General features: G+C 42.7%; 1 protein-coding gene across 1 annotated transcript in view; it reads right to left on the bottom strand.

Moving 5' to 3' along the window:
- NPC1 (NPC intracellular cholesterol transporter 1) overlaps positions 1-16,696 on the bottom strand; it is a 52,714-nt gene that overhangs the window by 9,044 nt on the left and 26,974 nt on the right. The window contains exons 9-20 of the mRNA XM_061596989.1: positions 14,986-15,212; positions 14,189-14,289; positions 13,397-13,499; positions 12,472-12,661; positions 11,715-11,897; positions 9,905-10,019; positions 8,061-8,188; positions 7,837-7,977; positions 7,115-7,204; positions 6,743-6,933; positions 6,473-6,588; positions 5,337-5,466 (exon numbers count right to left, since the gene is read on the bottom strand). Coding sequence (XP_061452973.1) covers positions 5,337-5,466; positions 6,473-6,588; positions 6,743-6,933; positions 7,115-7,204; positions 7,837-7,977; positions 8,061-8,188; positions 9,905-10,019; positions 11,715-11,897; positions 12,472-12,661; positions 13,397-13,499; positions 14,189-14,289; positions 14,986-15,212 — 1,715 coding nt within the window. The remainder of the gene's footprint in view (positions 1-5,336; positions 5,467-6,472; positions 6,589-6,742; positions 6,934-7,114; positions 7,205-7,836; positions 7,978-8,060; positions 8,189-9,904; positions 10,020-11,714; positions 11,898-12,471; positions 12,662-13,396; positions 13,500-14,188; positions 14,290-14,985; positions 15,213-16,696) is intronic.

Below are 16,696 nucleotides of genomic sequence, written 5' to 3' on the forward strand. Positions count from 1 at the left end.
AACCAGCTGTGCCCTCTCGGTTCGCGCCTTCCTCAAGGTTTTGGCTAACAATGGTATGGGGGGAAAGGCGTACAAGAGACCGTCTGGCCACGGTGTTGTCAGAGCATCCACTGCTTCCGCTGTTGAATCTAGGTATCGGGCAAAGTACCTGGGAAGCTGGCAATTGCGACTGGAAGCAAACAGGTCGACTGAGAAGGCGCCGAAGCGACACTGGAGACGATGGAAAATGTCTGGATGAGTTTCCATTCTCCCGGAAAGACTTGTTGTCTGCTGAGCCAGTCTGCTGTCACATTCCAAATCCCTCTGAGGTGCTCTGCTTTCAGGGATTGTAGATGTTGTTCTGCCCAGACAAAGATGAGGGAGGCTAAGTCCTGCAGAGGACGAGACCTGGTGCCCCCCTGTCTGTTCAAATGTGATTTTACACACGTGTTGTCTGTTCGAATGAGCACATGGTCCAAAGGGAACAGAGACTGAAAATGACGTAGAGCTAAGTGGACAGCCTTTAGCTCCAGCCAGTTGATGCGTTGAGTTTCCTCTGTGGTGGACCAAACCCCCTGAACGTACTGGGAGTTGCAGTGGGCTCCCCAACCGATGAGGCTGGCATCTGTGGTTACAACGGTTCTGCGGGGTTCTCTGAACGACGTGCCCCTGGAGAGGTGTTGAACCTTGGTCCACCAGCGGAAGGAGAGGTGCAGTGCGGGGCTCAAATGAACTTTGTGATGGTTGGAGCTGGCAATGTCCTGTTGAAATGGCAACAGAGTCCATTGAAGGTGCCGAGTGTGGGCTCGAGCCCATGGCACAATGTGGATTGTAGAGATGAACATCCCGAGCGCTCTGGCGAGAAGCATGACGTCTGCGGATGTTTGTTGTATCAGGGACCTTGCAATGCTTGTGATGGCAGTGATGCGATCTGGAGCCAAGAAGACCATTGCCTGCAGGGTGTCCAACATTGCCCCTAGATGTAGTAGGCGTTGGGTTGGCTGGAGATGGCTTTTGTCGAAGTTGACAAGCCAGCCGTAGGCCTGCAAAACATTGAGGGTGATCGTTAAATGATGATGAGCCAGCTCCTCCGATTTGGCCCGTATTAGCAGATCATCCAGATATGGGTAGAGATGAACCCCTTGGGTCCGGAGATAAGCCACTAGGGTGAGTAGCACTTTGGTAAACACTCTTGGAGCAGAGGAGAGGCCGAATGGCATCGCTCTATATTGAAAGTGCTGGTGGCCAAAAGCAAACCGAAGAAACTTTCTGTGGGCTATGCAAATGGGCACATGGAGATACGCTTCCTTAAGGTCGATAGAAGCCAGGAAGTCTCCTTCATGCAGACTCTCCGTAATGGAGTGGAGTGATTCCATTTTGAACCTGCGGTATGTTACAAAACGGTTGACAAACTTGAGGTCCAATACCGCCCTCCATGATAGATCTCGTTTTGGCACAGCAAATAGGAGGGAGTACACCCCTTCCGACCTCTCAGTTGTGGGGACTGGCTCTATTGCCGCTATGTCCAAGAGGTGGTGTATAGCTGTCTGCATGATGCTGTGCCTGGTCTGTGCCCTGGGACAAGGGGATAGATGGAATTTGTCTGGTGGGGTCGCCCAAAACTCTATTGCATAGCCAAAGGAGAAAATGTCCCTGATCCAGGCGATCTTAGTCAGAGGCAGCCACTGGTCTCCAAACATAAGCAGTCTGCCACCCACAGGTAGTGCGCTAGTACTGTTTGCGTTGGCGAGACCCTCCCCTATATGAGGACGATGAGGTACCTCTGCGCCCTTGGTACTGACCTCTGCCGTGGAAACGACGGTTCCAGGTTCCCCTGAAAGTACTGGAGTCATAGGAACCGAAGTCGCGCCCTCGTCCTCCTGGCCGCGGTCTTCGAAAGGGCTGGTTAGTGCGGAAAGGGGGAAATCACCTGAAAGGCCTATGGTCGATGTTCTTGACAGTGGCCAAGACCGGTTTGTGAGCGTCTTTGGGATCGACCAGCACTGCCTTTAGAGCTTCCTCGCCGAAGAGCAAAGATCCGGAGTAAGGTGCCCTAGAGAGATTCACTCTGGACGTAGGATCAGCCTGCCAATGGCGAAGCCAGAGGGTCCGTCGAGCGACTATCTGAGCCGTCATGGCTCGTGCCCCCAGTTGAGTGGCATCCAGAGTGGCATCCGCTACAAACGCAGCTGTCTTGCGCAATTTTATGAGTGACCTTCTAAGAGAAGCAGGATCAGGGTTAGGGTCCTTTAGAAGATCATCCAGCCACATCATTGCTGCCCTGGAGAAGACGGACGCTGATGCGGAGGCCTGCATGGAGAAGGCAGTGGCCTCGTGATTTTTGCGTAGAGCGAAGTCCAATTTTCGCTCAGTAGCATCCTTGAGTTGAGATTCTCCTTCTGTAGGCAAAAGAGATCGCGAAACTAGGTTGGCGATTGGCTTGTCTATGCCAGGAACAGCCAGCTTGGTGGTAAAGTCAGGGGCTAGAGAGTAAAGTTTGTCAGCCAGGTTCTTGAAGCGGCGAGTTTGGAGTGGATGAGTCCATTCATCGGCAGCTAGTTTAGCGATGGGATCCGGCACCGGGATGTAATGCTCAGTGGGTGCAGGGGATTTGAGGACCCTGGCTCCTTTAATAGTTGGAGCGGCAGCAGAGGAGGGCGCAGCTTGGAGACCAAGAGTGTTAACTACCCTGCGAGCTAGAGGTTGATAATCTGATCCATTAAACAAGCGATACGATGTATCCTCCTCATGTTCTGAAGAGTCACTCCATTCATCTCCATCAGCATGTTCAGCGAAGGGTGACTCCTCCCCATATGAAGTGTCATCACAACATCTGCCTCTAGCTACATCAAAGGGATTTGGGGAGCAGGAAGGATTTGTCTCATGGCCTACATATTGGTCCATGGTGTTTTGAGATATGGCAGAGACCTGTGGTGACTGCATCTGTGTAAAAAAAGACAGCATGCCCTGAAGTTGTGAAAGAAACTCGTGAGACAGCTGTAGCCCCGTCGAAGCAGATGGCTGTGGCTGAGTAGGTGGCTCAGTGGGCTGTGATGTAGGACTAGCTCTGGGTGGTAATGTGGGAGGAGGCTGGTTACGTGTTGGCTGAGTAGGGAAGCCAGGAAAGCCCTCCTCATCTGAGGAAGCAGTGGGGGAATGAAAGATATCCGTCAACTGTTCCTGAGCTGCTGTGGTGGATGTCGAGACAGAAGCATAGCGTGGTCGCTTGGTTTTGCTGTGGCTGGAAAGGTGTTTAGTTTTAGCCAGTACTTTGGTATACTTAGTCTTAGTTGCCTTGGATGGTTGTGGCTTGGCTGTCTGAGACATGTCTGGCTGTTCCGCCATCTTATAATCACTATGGGTGCAGTACACAGCCACGGAGGGGGCAGAATGTAGAGACCCGAACAGGCTCAGTACACGACCACGGAGGGGGTAGAATGCACTGGCAGATGGCTGAGTGCACGGCCACAGAGGGGGCAGAATGCACTATGGTATCAGCTTCAGTATAATGCAGGCTGGATTTCAGGGTTTCAGGCTTGGTACACTGCCACAGAGGGGGCAGAATGTACAGGATACACTTCAGGCTTGATGCACGGCCACAGAGGGGGCAGAATGCACTATGTTGTCAGTGTCAATATAATGCAGACTAGTTTAGGCTTATGCAAGTTATCACAGTCTGAGCGCACGGCCACAGATGGGTTAGAGTGTACAGTTCAACTTGTGCGCAATATGAGTAGTGTCAGCACACAGCCACAGCAAGGTATAGTTCAAAAGCAGTTTAGATCACAGCCACAGCCTGAAGAGGCACGGCCACAGATGGGTTAGAGTGTACAGTTCAACTTGTGCGCAGTATGAATAGTCTCAGCACACAGCCACAGCAAGGTATAGTTCAAAAGCAGTTTAGGTCACAGCCACAGCCTGAAGAGGCAGCCACAGAAGCGCAGTGCATACGGTGTAGATCACTGTCACAGACTTGAAAAGCAGCAGCAATAGTCGAGTGGAAAAGAAGCCTTGTATATCTGCAGGATCCTAACTGTCCCACACATACTCTGGCAGCCTGCTATTAGTTAGTACATGAGAGGAAAAGGGGACAAATAAAATGGCGCCCGAGGCAGGCGCGGGAAAATACAAATGAAAATGGCGGGCAATAAAGAAGGGGCAATGGCGGACTGAGGCACACAACTCGATCTGCAGCCGCGGGGCCGATTAGCGAGATCGCGGCACAGCAAATAGGCAGGGAGCAGCTAGGGAGAAATCACAGCCGCTAGACAGCAGTAGGTAGCAGCCGCAGTCGCCGTCTGCCCAACTGTCACGGCGTGGAACGGAAGGCAGAGAGCCTCAAGAAAAAAGCTGTGGCACAGAAAATAGGTAGGAAGCAGCTAGGGAGAAATCGCAGCCGCTAGAGGGCAGTAGGGAGCCGCCGCAGCCGCCGTCTGCCCAAGTGTCGCAGCATGGAAAGCAAGGCAGCGAGCCTCAAGAAAAAACCAACGGACAAAGCCGCACGAAAGAGAGCCGCAGTAGCTGGCTCTCGAGGGGATATGACACCGAAGCTGCCGCCGTGAGGATAGAAGCCTCGGTAAACCCCGGGAAGGAATTGACTCAAAACGGCCAGGAATGGTAGATAGCGCCGGGAGCTGCAGCCGCGAGCTCCCGCTGGGAATGGAGAGAACCGCAGCCGCGGTCTCTCCGAGGGCCATAGGACAAAAAACTGGGAAAATAAACGGCTCGGGTCAGGGAGAACCCCCCCAAGGAAGTTCCCCAGGAATGGCAAACGTTAGAAACAAGACAGAGGGAAGGGAAAACGGTTGGTAAACACACAAATAACAATACCTCCACACCCTGTCAGACAAATACAAGAACAAAAACACACAGAGACTTAGCTAAGCTACGCTATAGAATATCAATCTTGTTCGTACGAAGGCAAGAATGAACAGGAGAGTGGGAGGGGCCTGACGCCCCTAGTCTTGACTTCAAAAACATTCTTGCCTTCGCACGATAGGTGGAACTATAACCCGCAGTGATGGCCCACCTCCTATGGAAAATGTCAGCATTGTGTTGGGCAGGGATAGGAGAGGTGGCCGTGAGGTCAGGGGAGCTCCGGGTTGAGTGAGTTATTCCATTGCTGTGGGACACCCCCACTCCCAAGCTGCCCTGATCTCACATTTCCCTGCCCTATTCAGGCATATGCAACACTGGTGCAACTCTGCACCGGCCCTGCTCCCATGCCCTTGGTGGTACTATATATCTTAAACTAGGCTAAAAGCCAGTTCATACTTTATGACTGCAGTATTTGTCAGAATAAAGTTTACTTTTAGAGGAAATGTATCAAATTTAAATGCTTCATCACTGACACATACCCTTTGCCACATTTTGGATTAGGGTTATCAGACAAAAACATTGGGAGAAATTCCATGAAGTCTTCACCCTGAGGTCTCTGCTTCCCTTCTTGAGTCAGTGGCCGACAACGCACACAGGATGGATTGACAACTGCATAAACATTTTTGAAAAGGTATGTTAACTGGCTAATGACACACACACAAAAAACCCTGCTGGTTTCCATTACATTACATTTATTCTGAAATAAAGTATTTTAATCAAAGCACCAAGATACTTAAATCAAGACTCCCAGAATTCTATGCTAAAGACACCCAAGAAGCTACTTAACTACAGGCACACCTTAATAGAGCTTTGCAAACATTTTTCAGCGGTAACAGTCATTGGATTCCCTTCAAAATGCAACTAGGTCTATAATCTAATGCTTAACTATTTCAAGTGGATGTGCTTCACATGGCAAGCTGTACCGGAAGTAGCTCCCTGTATAGTAGTAGCAGTTGTCACTACACCCACATAACTCACTTCTCAGATGTTCGTACACATACAGTGTTGGAACCAAGATTGGAGAGTTGCCTTCATGATACTATTAGCCTATATAAATTAGGTCAATGCTTAATGTACAATACAGATTCTCAACACAAAACTATTAGCTGTATTGTTGAGAGTGCTACAAGGTAAGCTGGCAGATGGTTGGATTCATGTTTATTTAAGTTCACAAAACACTGAGCAGTCAAATCTCAGCTGCATCATTTGCAGACACTCATTTGACAGCATCATGAAAACAGGTTATAAAGCAAAGAACTGCTAGTTATTAATTATTGGATAATATACACCGCTGTTTTCTAAGTCTGTGCTGTTTTTACACTTTTGTGGTTTCACTTTTTTGTATTTACATTTTAATTGTTTTATTATTTTTATAAGATATCTTGGAAATATGATTGAAGGGCAATATAAAACAAAATAAAAAAACAGATGCAAGGACAGAGCACACCAGAAGTAGTATTTTTAAATCGTATTCCACACCCGTGTATAAGATATGCAAGCTGGAGGAGGCAGACATGACTGGCATCAAAGCAGTTAAGAATCCCAGAAACAGAAGTATGTGTATAGTTGAGCAAGACACATTTTAGAGGAGCACAGAAAGTCAAATCAACAATACCTGAAGCATTGCAGAACTGCCCAGTGGTGTTATAGATTCTGCAACAGGAAGACTGTGGTTTGACCCAGTCAAAGTAGTCATCAATCCAAGAAGAAGGAGCATAGCCAATTTTTGTACTACAACATGAAGAACAAACATTATTAATGAACTTTCAAAACAAAACATTTATCCTAAATGTTAAGTATACATAACACGGTCTAGTATGTCTAGCAATTGTTTTCCTAAACTACAAGCAGAAAGACTTTTACGAATAAAAAACTGAACACTTACTAGCTGCTTATCTCTGCTGCATCAAATACTTGCTGCACTAGGGAGTTGTTGTTACATCCCATTCCACCACACACCATATTTTGCCCATCCAAAGTAGTATAGTCATGTCCTTCTTCTAGCACGAAGTATACTGGAGGACCTGCATGCAAGTATTTGCTGAGAGAGTTGAAGTAATCCATCTCATACGAGTCCTTGTACAAAAAAAGTGGGGAGTGAGAAAATTATGAATTTACCTCTACAACATTTTAGCCCCAATTATACTCCTCTCTCTACCATATATATGATAAGACTAGTAGTGTTGGTATTCTTCAAGATGCTATTTGCTGTATTTTTTTCCTTAGAAAAAAGGGAGAATGAACGTAAGTCACTTACATCTGGCATTGATAGTCTCTGATCCAGGCCAATCTCTACTTTGTTGACAACTGCTATGCTGAATGACAAGACACCCACAAATATGGATATCTAAAATATAGTAAAGAAAAAGCTAATATGTCAAAGAAACACAAGGATTCACCTTCAAAGGACTGTGCATCTACTATATATTTTTGGAAAATCGTTTGCTATGCATTTGGACATAGATATCATAACCAAATGTTGCATGATGGTTCCTGATATCAAGGAGCAGGTTTTTTTCTGTTTTCGGATATAATTAGACACCATTTTGAATCAAGATCACAAACTGAACATCTCAAAACTGCACTGATTTTTTTGTTTCTTAGAATTCCGGAGCAATGTTGGGTACACGGCTGCTATTTAACTCAATATTGCTGGGAAATATACGAAACTCATCCTCCAATATATTAAGCACTAGAACACTAGAATAAAAAGCATGTCATGCTGCATAGGCAACACGGCAGTAGCAAAATTAGAATTTACCAAACACCATTGACTCATTCAGGCTACCAAATATCTTTAAAAGCTGTGGAGCAGTTAGGAAGGATATGAATCTACATAAAATATCGCTAAACAGTTAAAAAACCCAACTGCTGCATTTTAATTAATATCAAGTTAATACATAAGTATATTCTCACACACACAAAAAAGTGGAAGTGATACTTTTAGCCAGTCTCAAACAAACATGAATGCGTACATACCACAATTGGTCTCATCCAATCCTTAAGAAGAAATGGAGAATATATGTTTTTGAAAAATAAAAACAACACACTTTCGGATTGCTGTACACTACTAATTTCTTCACCACCGTTGATACAACACACAATATCATATCGATTTTTCTGAAAAATAAAAGGCCAAAATGAATTTAACCAAAGTAGCCATTTATTCAAAGCAAATGTTGAGTGTATTATAGTGGGCTTACCTCTTGACGCTTAATATCCAAACCCAAGAGGCTTACAAAACATGTAATTTGAAGGAGAAAGTCAATGAATACGGCCACAGCAGCAAATAGGGAGAAAGTACGAACAGCAGGCATAGCAGACAAAGATCCTGAAAGAGAAACAGAAGTTTCATGCCATCTCTTACTACATAGAAGATTGTATGAAGTTTATTTGAATCCCTGAAGGTCAAATTAAGAGAGCATGCGTAGGCCTTCCTTCCACAAAAGGATGACAGAAGATCCCTCAAAACCTCAGGCAGTGTGCATAAGAGCAGGTACTTTCAAGAGGCAAAATTTAAGTGGATGCCATAATTTCATAAACTACCACAGAATAAACCCTGTTCTTCTTCTATAATAATAATAATGATGTATTACCCGCCCTTCACTAGAAGGTCCAAGGGTGGATCATAACAATATAAAATACAATATTAAAAACAGTTTAAAGCAAATAACATTCACAACTTGAGAGGGTCTTAAAAATATCTCTCTCAAGTGTCAAAAGCCAGAGTGAAGAGGTGTGTCTTAGCACATGATGAAAACTGTACTATTGGAACCGGCCGTTGAACGGAACCACTGAAGCACAGTGCCCCAACCCTCACTTCCCTGAGATGCTCCAGAAGGACACCATGGTGAATAGCATCAAAGGCTGATGAGAGATCATGGAGAGTGAGCAGGGTTGCATTCCCCCCATGTCTCTCCTGACAAATATCATCAACTAGGGTGACCAAGGCAGTTTCAGTACCATGATCAGCCTGAAGCCAGACTGAAATGGATCCAAGTAATCTGTTTTCTCCAAGCATGCCTGGCACTGGACTGCCACCACCCTCTCAAGGACCTTGTCCAAAAAGGCGATATTCACCCCTGGGCGATAGTCAGTTAATACTTTGAGGCCTAGGAAGGTCTTCTTAAGGAGGGGACGCACCGCCGCCTCCTTCAGGACGGATGGTACTTCCCCCTCCTCACTCCCTCAACCCTCCCAGTCAACCCGCTACGGCTAGCTCTAAGAAGCCAAGATAGGCAAGGGTCAAAGGGGCAAGTGGTTGGCTGCACTTCTTAAAGCATATCCTGAGGCTGCACCAATCAAAACTGATCCAGTACAGATGAATCAGACAGTGCTCTGGATGACTCCACTGGACTTGCTCTAACTGTGGCATTCAACTCTGTCCAAATCTGAGCAACTTTGTGCCTTGCAAAGCTGTTATAGCAGGCTGCTAAGTAAGGGTGTCAATACAACACTAAGGCGCATTCAACACTCAGAAAAGCTCTACTGGACAGCTACATGTGGATGCAATGATGGCAGAGAAGTTTTTTTCACTGCATGTTTTTGGTCAGGTTCAGACAGATTTACGCCACCTGTGCTCTAGCCACCAACCCTCCTGTTTCATCATTTGCGGGTCACTAGAGTACCAAGGTGAGCTATGTGCTCCACACAATAGTCCGTTTCTTCCCTAACTGGCCAGCAATATATTTGGCAGAAAATGAATTAATGTTAGCAGGTAGAATTTAAGCATGTTGTGAAGAAATAACAAAAACTGGGATGAGCCATATAATTTATATTTTATTCTTAAGAACTTTGACTACCCTACGCAATACAAATCTTGTGTGTGATCATTTACACCAGCATTCCTCACATGTGTGGCAGGTTTCACTGTACAATGTGAGAGTGAGCCCCATTTTTCCAATGGTTTAGAAATAATGGCTTAGTAAACAATCAGTGTTCCATTTAATCAGAACATGCATTTGCAAAATGAAGTATTCTCAAATGAAGAGGGTGAACAGAACACAACATATATTGAAACCAAAAGTGAAGAAAGACTAAATCTTACCCAAGAAAAAAGCCACTGTCTCTGAAAATGATGACAGGAACATGCTAGGAGCTACATCTCCAAGAATTCTGCCTATCTGTTTATCTAAAGTTTCACCTTGAAGGCGTTCATCTCTCTGAAATTGTAATTCATTTGTCAGAAATTAGACCGCGATAAGATTCTCCTCAGATCCATGGTACAAACATTCTTATTTATGGGAATTTAAATACACATTTAATGCTGCTTATAATATACTAGGAGCCTTAATGCTTTTCAAAAATATTGTAAGAATTCAGAATGAACAGCAACATTTCACTGATTTGGCCTATGCGTTTCTACCCTAATCTAGATTTTTCCATCCCATGAGTTTTGAGAAAATTGCCAAAGGAGATAACCAACTCCTTTGGAATTTCAGACAATCATATGCTCAGTGCTGTATAAATGCCCTGCTACACTGGTAGATGATTTATCCACATGCATGATTTTTATAGTCCTCTGTCACGTTCCCCTCTTCAATCATCTTTTTTCTAAACTAAAGAACTTTCGGCCTTTCCTTATATGGAAGATATTCCAGCATCTTGATAATTTTGGTTGCTTTTTTCTAAATCTGGAGTGCTTAACCCACCCTGGGACCTAGTGGTGAAGAGTGAGTAATCCTCCTCCTCCTCCTCCTCTGTACAGTGTTCCAAATGTGGTCACACCATAAATTTGTGTAAAGGCTTGAATGATAACAGCAGTTTAGTAAAAAGATGATAGAACAGGCTTGTAAATAGCCACTTATCTGGTTACCTATGACGTGAGACAAGTTATTATTAATTAAATTTATATCCCACCCTTCATCCCAGAAGGAGCCCAGGGTGGCAAACAAAAACATTAAAATCACTCTAAAACATTTTAAAAACAGACTTTAAAATATATGAAAACAAAACATCTTTAAAAACATCTTTTTAAAAAGCTTTAAAAACATCTTTAAAATGCAATTACAACACAGATGCAGACTGGGATAAGGTCTCTACTTAAAAGGCTCCACTTAAGTTGGAATGGAAATTAAAGAACAGGAGTTGGGTCAGGGGACTTCATGTCAGTGCAGTGTAAATGACTTACAAATTGTGTGGGCTAGTAACGTAGGAGTTTGTTTGCAGGATTGTAATAGAAGGAACCCTGAAATGGCTGTATTGTTCTCCAGCAGCTCCATGTGCCAAGTTCCCAAAGTATTTTGGGTTATTCTCAAGGGATGCCTCAGTACCATTCTTCCCATTTTTTTTATCCTATTATATGCCAAGCTTAAAAAAAAGCAAACTAGATTTTGCTTCTCTAAGTAAGAGTCCTAGCAAACAGAATTCTACAAAGGGAGAGCATTCTCAATGTTTGCTGGGCTCATTAAGAGTTAGAGACTTGAAATATCACAAAATCACTTGAACAGGATTAATTTAAACAATATTGCCATCTACTGCCTGAGTGCATGCCAAAAACCTGTTTTGAATTAAAACACGGTATGTTGTGTTAGAACTTCTGATACATTAAAGGGCCATGGCTCAGAGGTAGAGCACATGCTTTGCGTTCAAAAGATTCCATGTTTGATCCCTGGCACCTGCAGGTAGGGTTGAGAAAGACTTCTGCTTGTAAACCTTGACAGCTAGCAGCAGTCAGTATAGACAAAACTGAGCTCAAGATACCAACAGTCTGATTCACTTTAAAGCAGCTTCCTATTTGAACCCAAGTTAAAGAAAGAACGCTGGGCTCAATAGGCCACTGATCTCACCCACGGGTATTCATATACAAGTTACCTTAGAAGCCAATTTGTTACATGCTCTAAAAATCACAAACATACCTGAAATGTCTGAACAATAATGAAAATGTTGTCAACTCCAACAGCCAGCACCAAAAATGGAATGACTTCAATAACAATCAGTGTTAAGGGGACTCCAAAATAGCTGAAGATGCCCAGAGAACATGCGACTGAACTTAGTACAATTAGAATGCCTGCAATGCCCAAGGAAATTTTTGAATCCACCTAGAAAATTAAGAAACAAATCACAATAAGTGTATTTAAAATAACTTATCAGTACTAATTATAAATGTTTTTCAAGTATAATTATAGCTTAATACTACAACTAGTCCCCTCCCCATCCATCTAGATCTAGTCTTGCGTAAGAAGATCCAGAATAGCGATGTGCATCCTATTAAAAACCACCCAGTGCTAAAAACCAGCATCTACACTCTTATGAAAATTCCAGTTTACGTCCACAGCACCAAATCCATCAAGTGATACATGAACAAATCTCCTGTGCTGGATTGGGGAGAGAATGACTGAAAGGCGAACACCTTTTGGTAATTTAGAAGAGAAGAAGGAACCTGCATACAACGTTTTAGGATACCTAGCCAGATATTACATGACAAAGTATTTAAAGAATGAAATGGGATAAACTGAGTGGAATGTACACTTTCTCTCCTTATAAAAGTAAAAAATTTCAGAAGAAAAGATTACAACACATGTAGGAGCTAAAATATTAGTTGAATATATAATGAATGCTTCAGCCCACGTTTATTTGCTGTAGACTTTCTTTTAAAAGATTAAAGATGCATACCAAGAATCTAGCAGCACTCTTGATGTGTCCCAGAGCTATGGAGATATACGCAAACATGACTGCATAGCTAATTACAACAGTACTGACATCACCGTTGCTTTCCCGGTTTATTTCATCTTCAATACTACGTTCAGCAGAGAAGGAAATGGTCAAATTTGAGTTGTTATAGTTTTTCACAAAATTGATGAACCTGAAAGAAAAGTCATTTTTTCCCTTAGAAATCAAGACAAAATTTCTCACTTATTCAAATAGGCTCTTGGGGCCTATTGGCTTCCAATTCTTCCAAAATTCCTTCCAATTTCTTAAATGTTAAGTTGTGCTCTGTGTTATATTCTTCATGAAAATATATAATTTTCATGTTGAAAACTACTTGCTTTCTCTGGTTGTCCCAAGTTATCAGCATCCTTAAGTCTCATTCATGCTTAAGAAAAAAAGATGTGAAATGTGAAGGATAGAAGCAAAGGCCACCTCAAAGTCTGCTCCAGCTGGACATCCTCTCCCCAGCCCCAAAGGGCCTTTTACCACCAACTGCCCTATGGGAAGGATCCTAATGACTTTTTATTCATTTGAAATGTAGTTTAATGTTACTTATAAGCTATCTTGGAAGGATTTGTATCCTGAAGGGCAGGATATAAATAACTGTAATAAATAAATAATCTTCTGGTGATGACTTCATCATGTTATATTTACATAAAGAAAGTGTGTGTGTAGAACAGCTCCAGTGTTAGAACTAATAGTTAACAGGCAAAACATCAGCATTTTATCTAACACGTTAATTTCTGAATTACACAAATAGCTATTTGTTTAAACAATGTGTAGCAGACTTGTTACTATTTTAGATTCTCTTGGATAAGAAACTGACACCTCTCCAATGTAAGAATGTTACATAGACTGTTTCAGTTAATCCTCAATCAGAAAGACTTACTCTTTTTCCCAGGCCAGTGCTTTCATCAGCTTTTCTGTGTCATTGTAATAATTCTTTACGGGAAACGTGATCACAAGGGCTGTAGCATTATTATAATTTTCATCTATGCATTAAAAAAAGAAAAAATACATGAAGTACTTTAAGGAACACAAGATGCTTTTATGTAAATTGCAAAAGGCACCTTCCAAGAAATGAATACTTTTCTCTCTATAGAGAGATTGTCTTAAAGCAGAGTTGTGACCTCCAGATGTTGTCAGACTCCAAATCTCATCAGCTCCAGCCAGCATGTCCAATGGTCAGGGATGATGGGAACTAGAGTCCAACAACATATGGTAGGCATCAAGCCTATTTACATGAATGTAAGTCCAAATGATCTCAATGAAACTTATTACCAGGCTCAGCAATCCAAATAAATAAATACGTTTGAAATCTGGACCACTGCAACATAAGAAACATTTCTGACCTCAACAAGGTGACAGATCAAGAGTAGCACATTTTCTGTTTGGCTTTTCTATCAGATCTTACCAATTCCTGGCATACCAGAAAATGCAGTTTGTTACAAGCAAGTCACTATTTCTCACCAGGAATATCTTCCCACACAGAAACACCACATGGTAACAGAAAGTCCTGCCACCAAACTGGAATGCAACAGCTGATACAGTGTAGGCTATAGACTGAATATTAAGCTGGCTATATTATCTTAGTAGTCTTGAGAACAGGTTGGGAATCGAATATGGCTCTGGAGGCACACATTAATTTCAGCAAGGGAGCCAATAAGGCTTCTACACCTACCATCATATCCTCCCATCACCAGCCATGGAAACACAGGGCCACCAAATGTTCCCAAGCATGGATCGTGAAGCAAGGTTGTGTCATTCAAAGAAGCTGGAGCTCTGTAAAATTAATATATAAACGTTGGCAGTTATCCAAGCAGAACTTGTGAGCACACATTGTTTATGACAATATTGCAGTATATCATATTTTGAAGTGAAGGCTTTCAGAACTCTATTATTTATTTTGGAATGTCATTCACTTCATCTGCCCTTGACTTTGTATCTCATTTTGTTGCCCAATACCTCAATCATATGTATACTCTACTAATTCTGACGTAGTTTCCATCTAAGCAATTCATCTTCTTTAAATAAGTTTACCAATAAGGTACAAAACCTTTTCAAGTACAGAGACTGACCCAATTCAGCCAATTGTTCAAGGCTTCATAAAGCAGTGTTTATGAAATCAGGATCAGAAGTTGGGGGTCATGGCCCCTCTCCTGCTCCTTCAGAGCTTAGTTTCTGGGTTGCATTAACCAAGAGTTCCCCAGAGAGCTATGGCTTATTATAAGCCAGGAACTAAGTTCCAAAGAAGAATGGGCAGGCTTAGTCCTTAGCTCCTGTTCCTGGCCACATAAAGCATGGTTTATGAATGACCTGAATAATCATCCAAACCAAGCCAACATCTCCTTTTAGTTTTACTGTAAATGCCCTGTACAATCCCTGTATCAAGCAAACCATCCAAGAGAGTAATCAAAGAAATGAAAGTTAGTCTTTTAAGCTAATATACAAAAGGAGGGGAAATGTCTCTGTGCTTACCGGACACAGTACAAGAAGTGAGAGTGGTAGTCAGCGTAGACATAAAATTCATCACCAATACTATGATCTAGGACAGAATGACTGTTCTGGAAATAGTTGAGCACGCTCAGAATAGTACAATTTTTGTTGTAGGGAGCAAGAGGAGCCAAGCAGATGTCCTTCAGCATTACAGTGTCATTTTTATAAGAAGCAGTTATGTTTTCAATAGCATTCTGCAAGTCTAGCACCTGAAAAAATGAGAAAGCAAAAACTCAAGTGTCCTAGCAACAGAGCAGAATTTTTCCTACATTCATGAATCAAACAGTCTTTAAGTTATGGTGGGTGACACCAACAGTAGCGCAGGCTGTTCTTAGTGTCTTGCTTTTTGTCAAATACCAAGCATAGATTTTTCAGCATCCAACATGTGAAGCAGGTTAAATGACAAAAATGTAAGTTTCACAGTACTACTTAGACTAAAGGAAGAAGAAAAACATGCAATTAGTGGTCCGCCATCAAGTGAACATGAAGTTCATTCAGCCTCTTAGCTAAGACTAGAAGTATATTACATATGCTTGTATTAGAAGTATGCTTGGCAGGTAACTAGCCTACCAGGTTGAAGAGTATATTGACCTGCTCTCTTCTTTTTAAGGCTGTTTACATTTGTGGTGACTCTTCTCTTATTTCTGTATGTTTTGATTTTATTATGCATTTTATGTTATAAGCCACTCAGAGCATTGCTTTTAAAATGGAAGGGTAGGATATAAATACTGAGGCTTGTATTTAACTACTATTACTCAGAGTAGACCCACTGAAATTCATGGCCTTGACTAACTTTATTAATTCCAATGGGCCTACTTTAAGTAAATATTAAATAAATACAACCCTAATTTAATATTACACAGAACATATAGCAACTGTTAACTCTACAATGGGTTGGTTCAGATAGAACTCTAACTCTGACGTCTCTAACCACGGTGCCCTCAGACACAGTCCTTGGCACCTGCCAAGGCTTCATGCAACTTCTAATTTTTTAAAAATTGAGGTTTTGGGGAGTCCTCCATTTGGGGGGGGGATTGTTTCTTGGGGGTTAGGGTGGTGTAGGATTTTTGCCCATTTGGGAACTTTCAGAGCAACAGCAGTTTTTCTTCTGTGAAATGGGTACTTCGTGGTGCATCCACGACAGTTTAGCTGTTCAAATGTGCCCCTAGGCCCAAAAAACGATTGGGAACCCTGCTCTAAATCACAGCTGATATTGCAAGAACAAGATGCAATGAGCTTAGGCTCACAATTTCCCAGCTTCACCTCTGGTAAGGCTGCTTTGATTCCATTTTAATTAACCACAGCTTGCAGGGTCATCCAAACCTGGACAAATTGTAGTTACTCTCTTGCTGATTTTTGTTGAAACAAAACAACTTCAAACCATAATTTATGAAGCTAGCCTGTTTCAGTTAATCATAATTAAGAGTAGCTACAGCTGAGGGGTTGGATGACATGTTAAACTGCAATTAACCTGAAGCTGAAACAGAGGCTTCCAATTCCCTTCTTGAGGTTACATTGGAGAAGGGGTTCACATGAGCCTGGAGAAAGGCTAGGCTCATTCCTGTAGTGCTAAAGCATGGATACAGCTGAACCACAGCCATTATGTACCTCATGGTTTGCTAGTGGTGTCATAGTCAAGGTGGACATAGCTACCTAGCACCACCGAGCCATAATTACAGGTAGCAGTAGCAGT

The sequence above is a fragment of the Rhineura floridana genome, chromosome 1, assembly GCF_030035675.1.
Source record: "Rhineura floridana isolate rRhiFlo1 chromosome 1, rRhiFlo1.hap2, whole genome shotgun sequence".
NCBI lineage: Eukaryota > Metazoa > Chordata > Lepidosauria > Squamata > Rhineuridae > Rhineura > Rhineura floridana.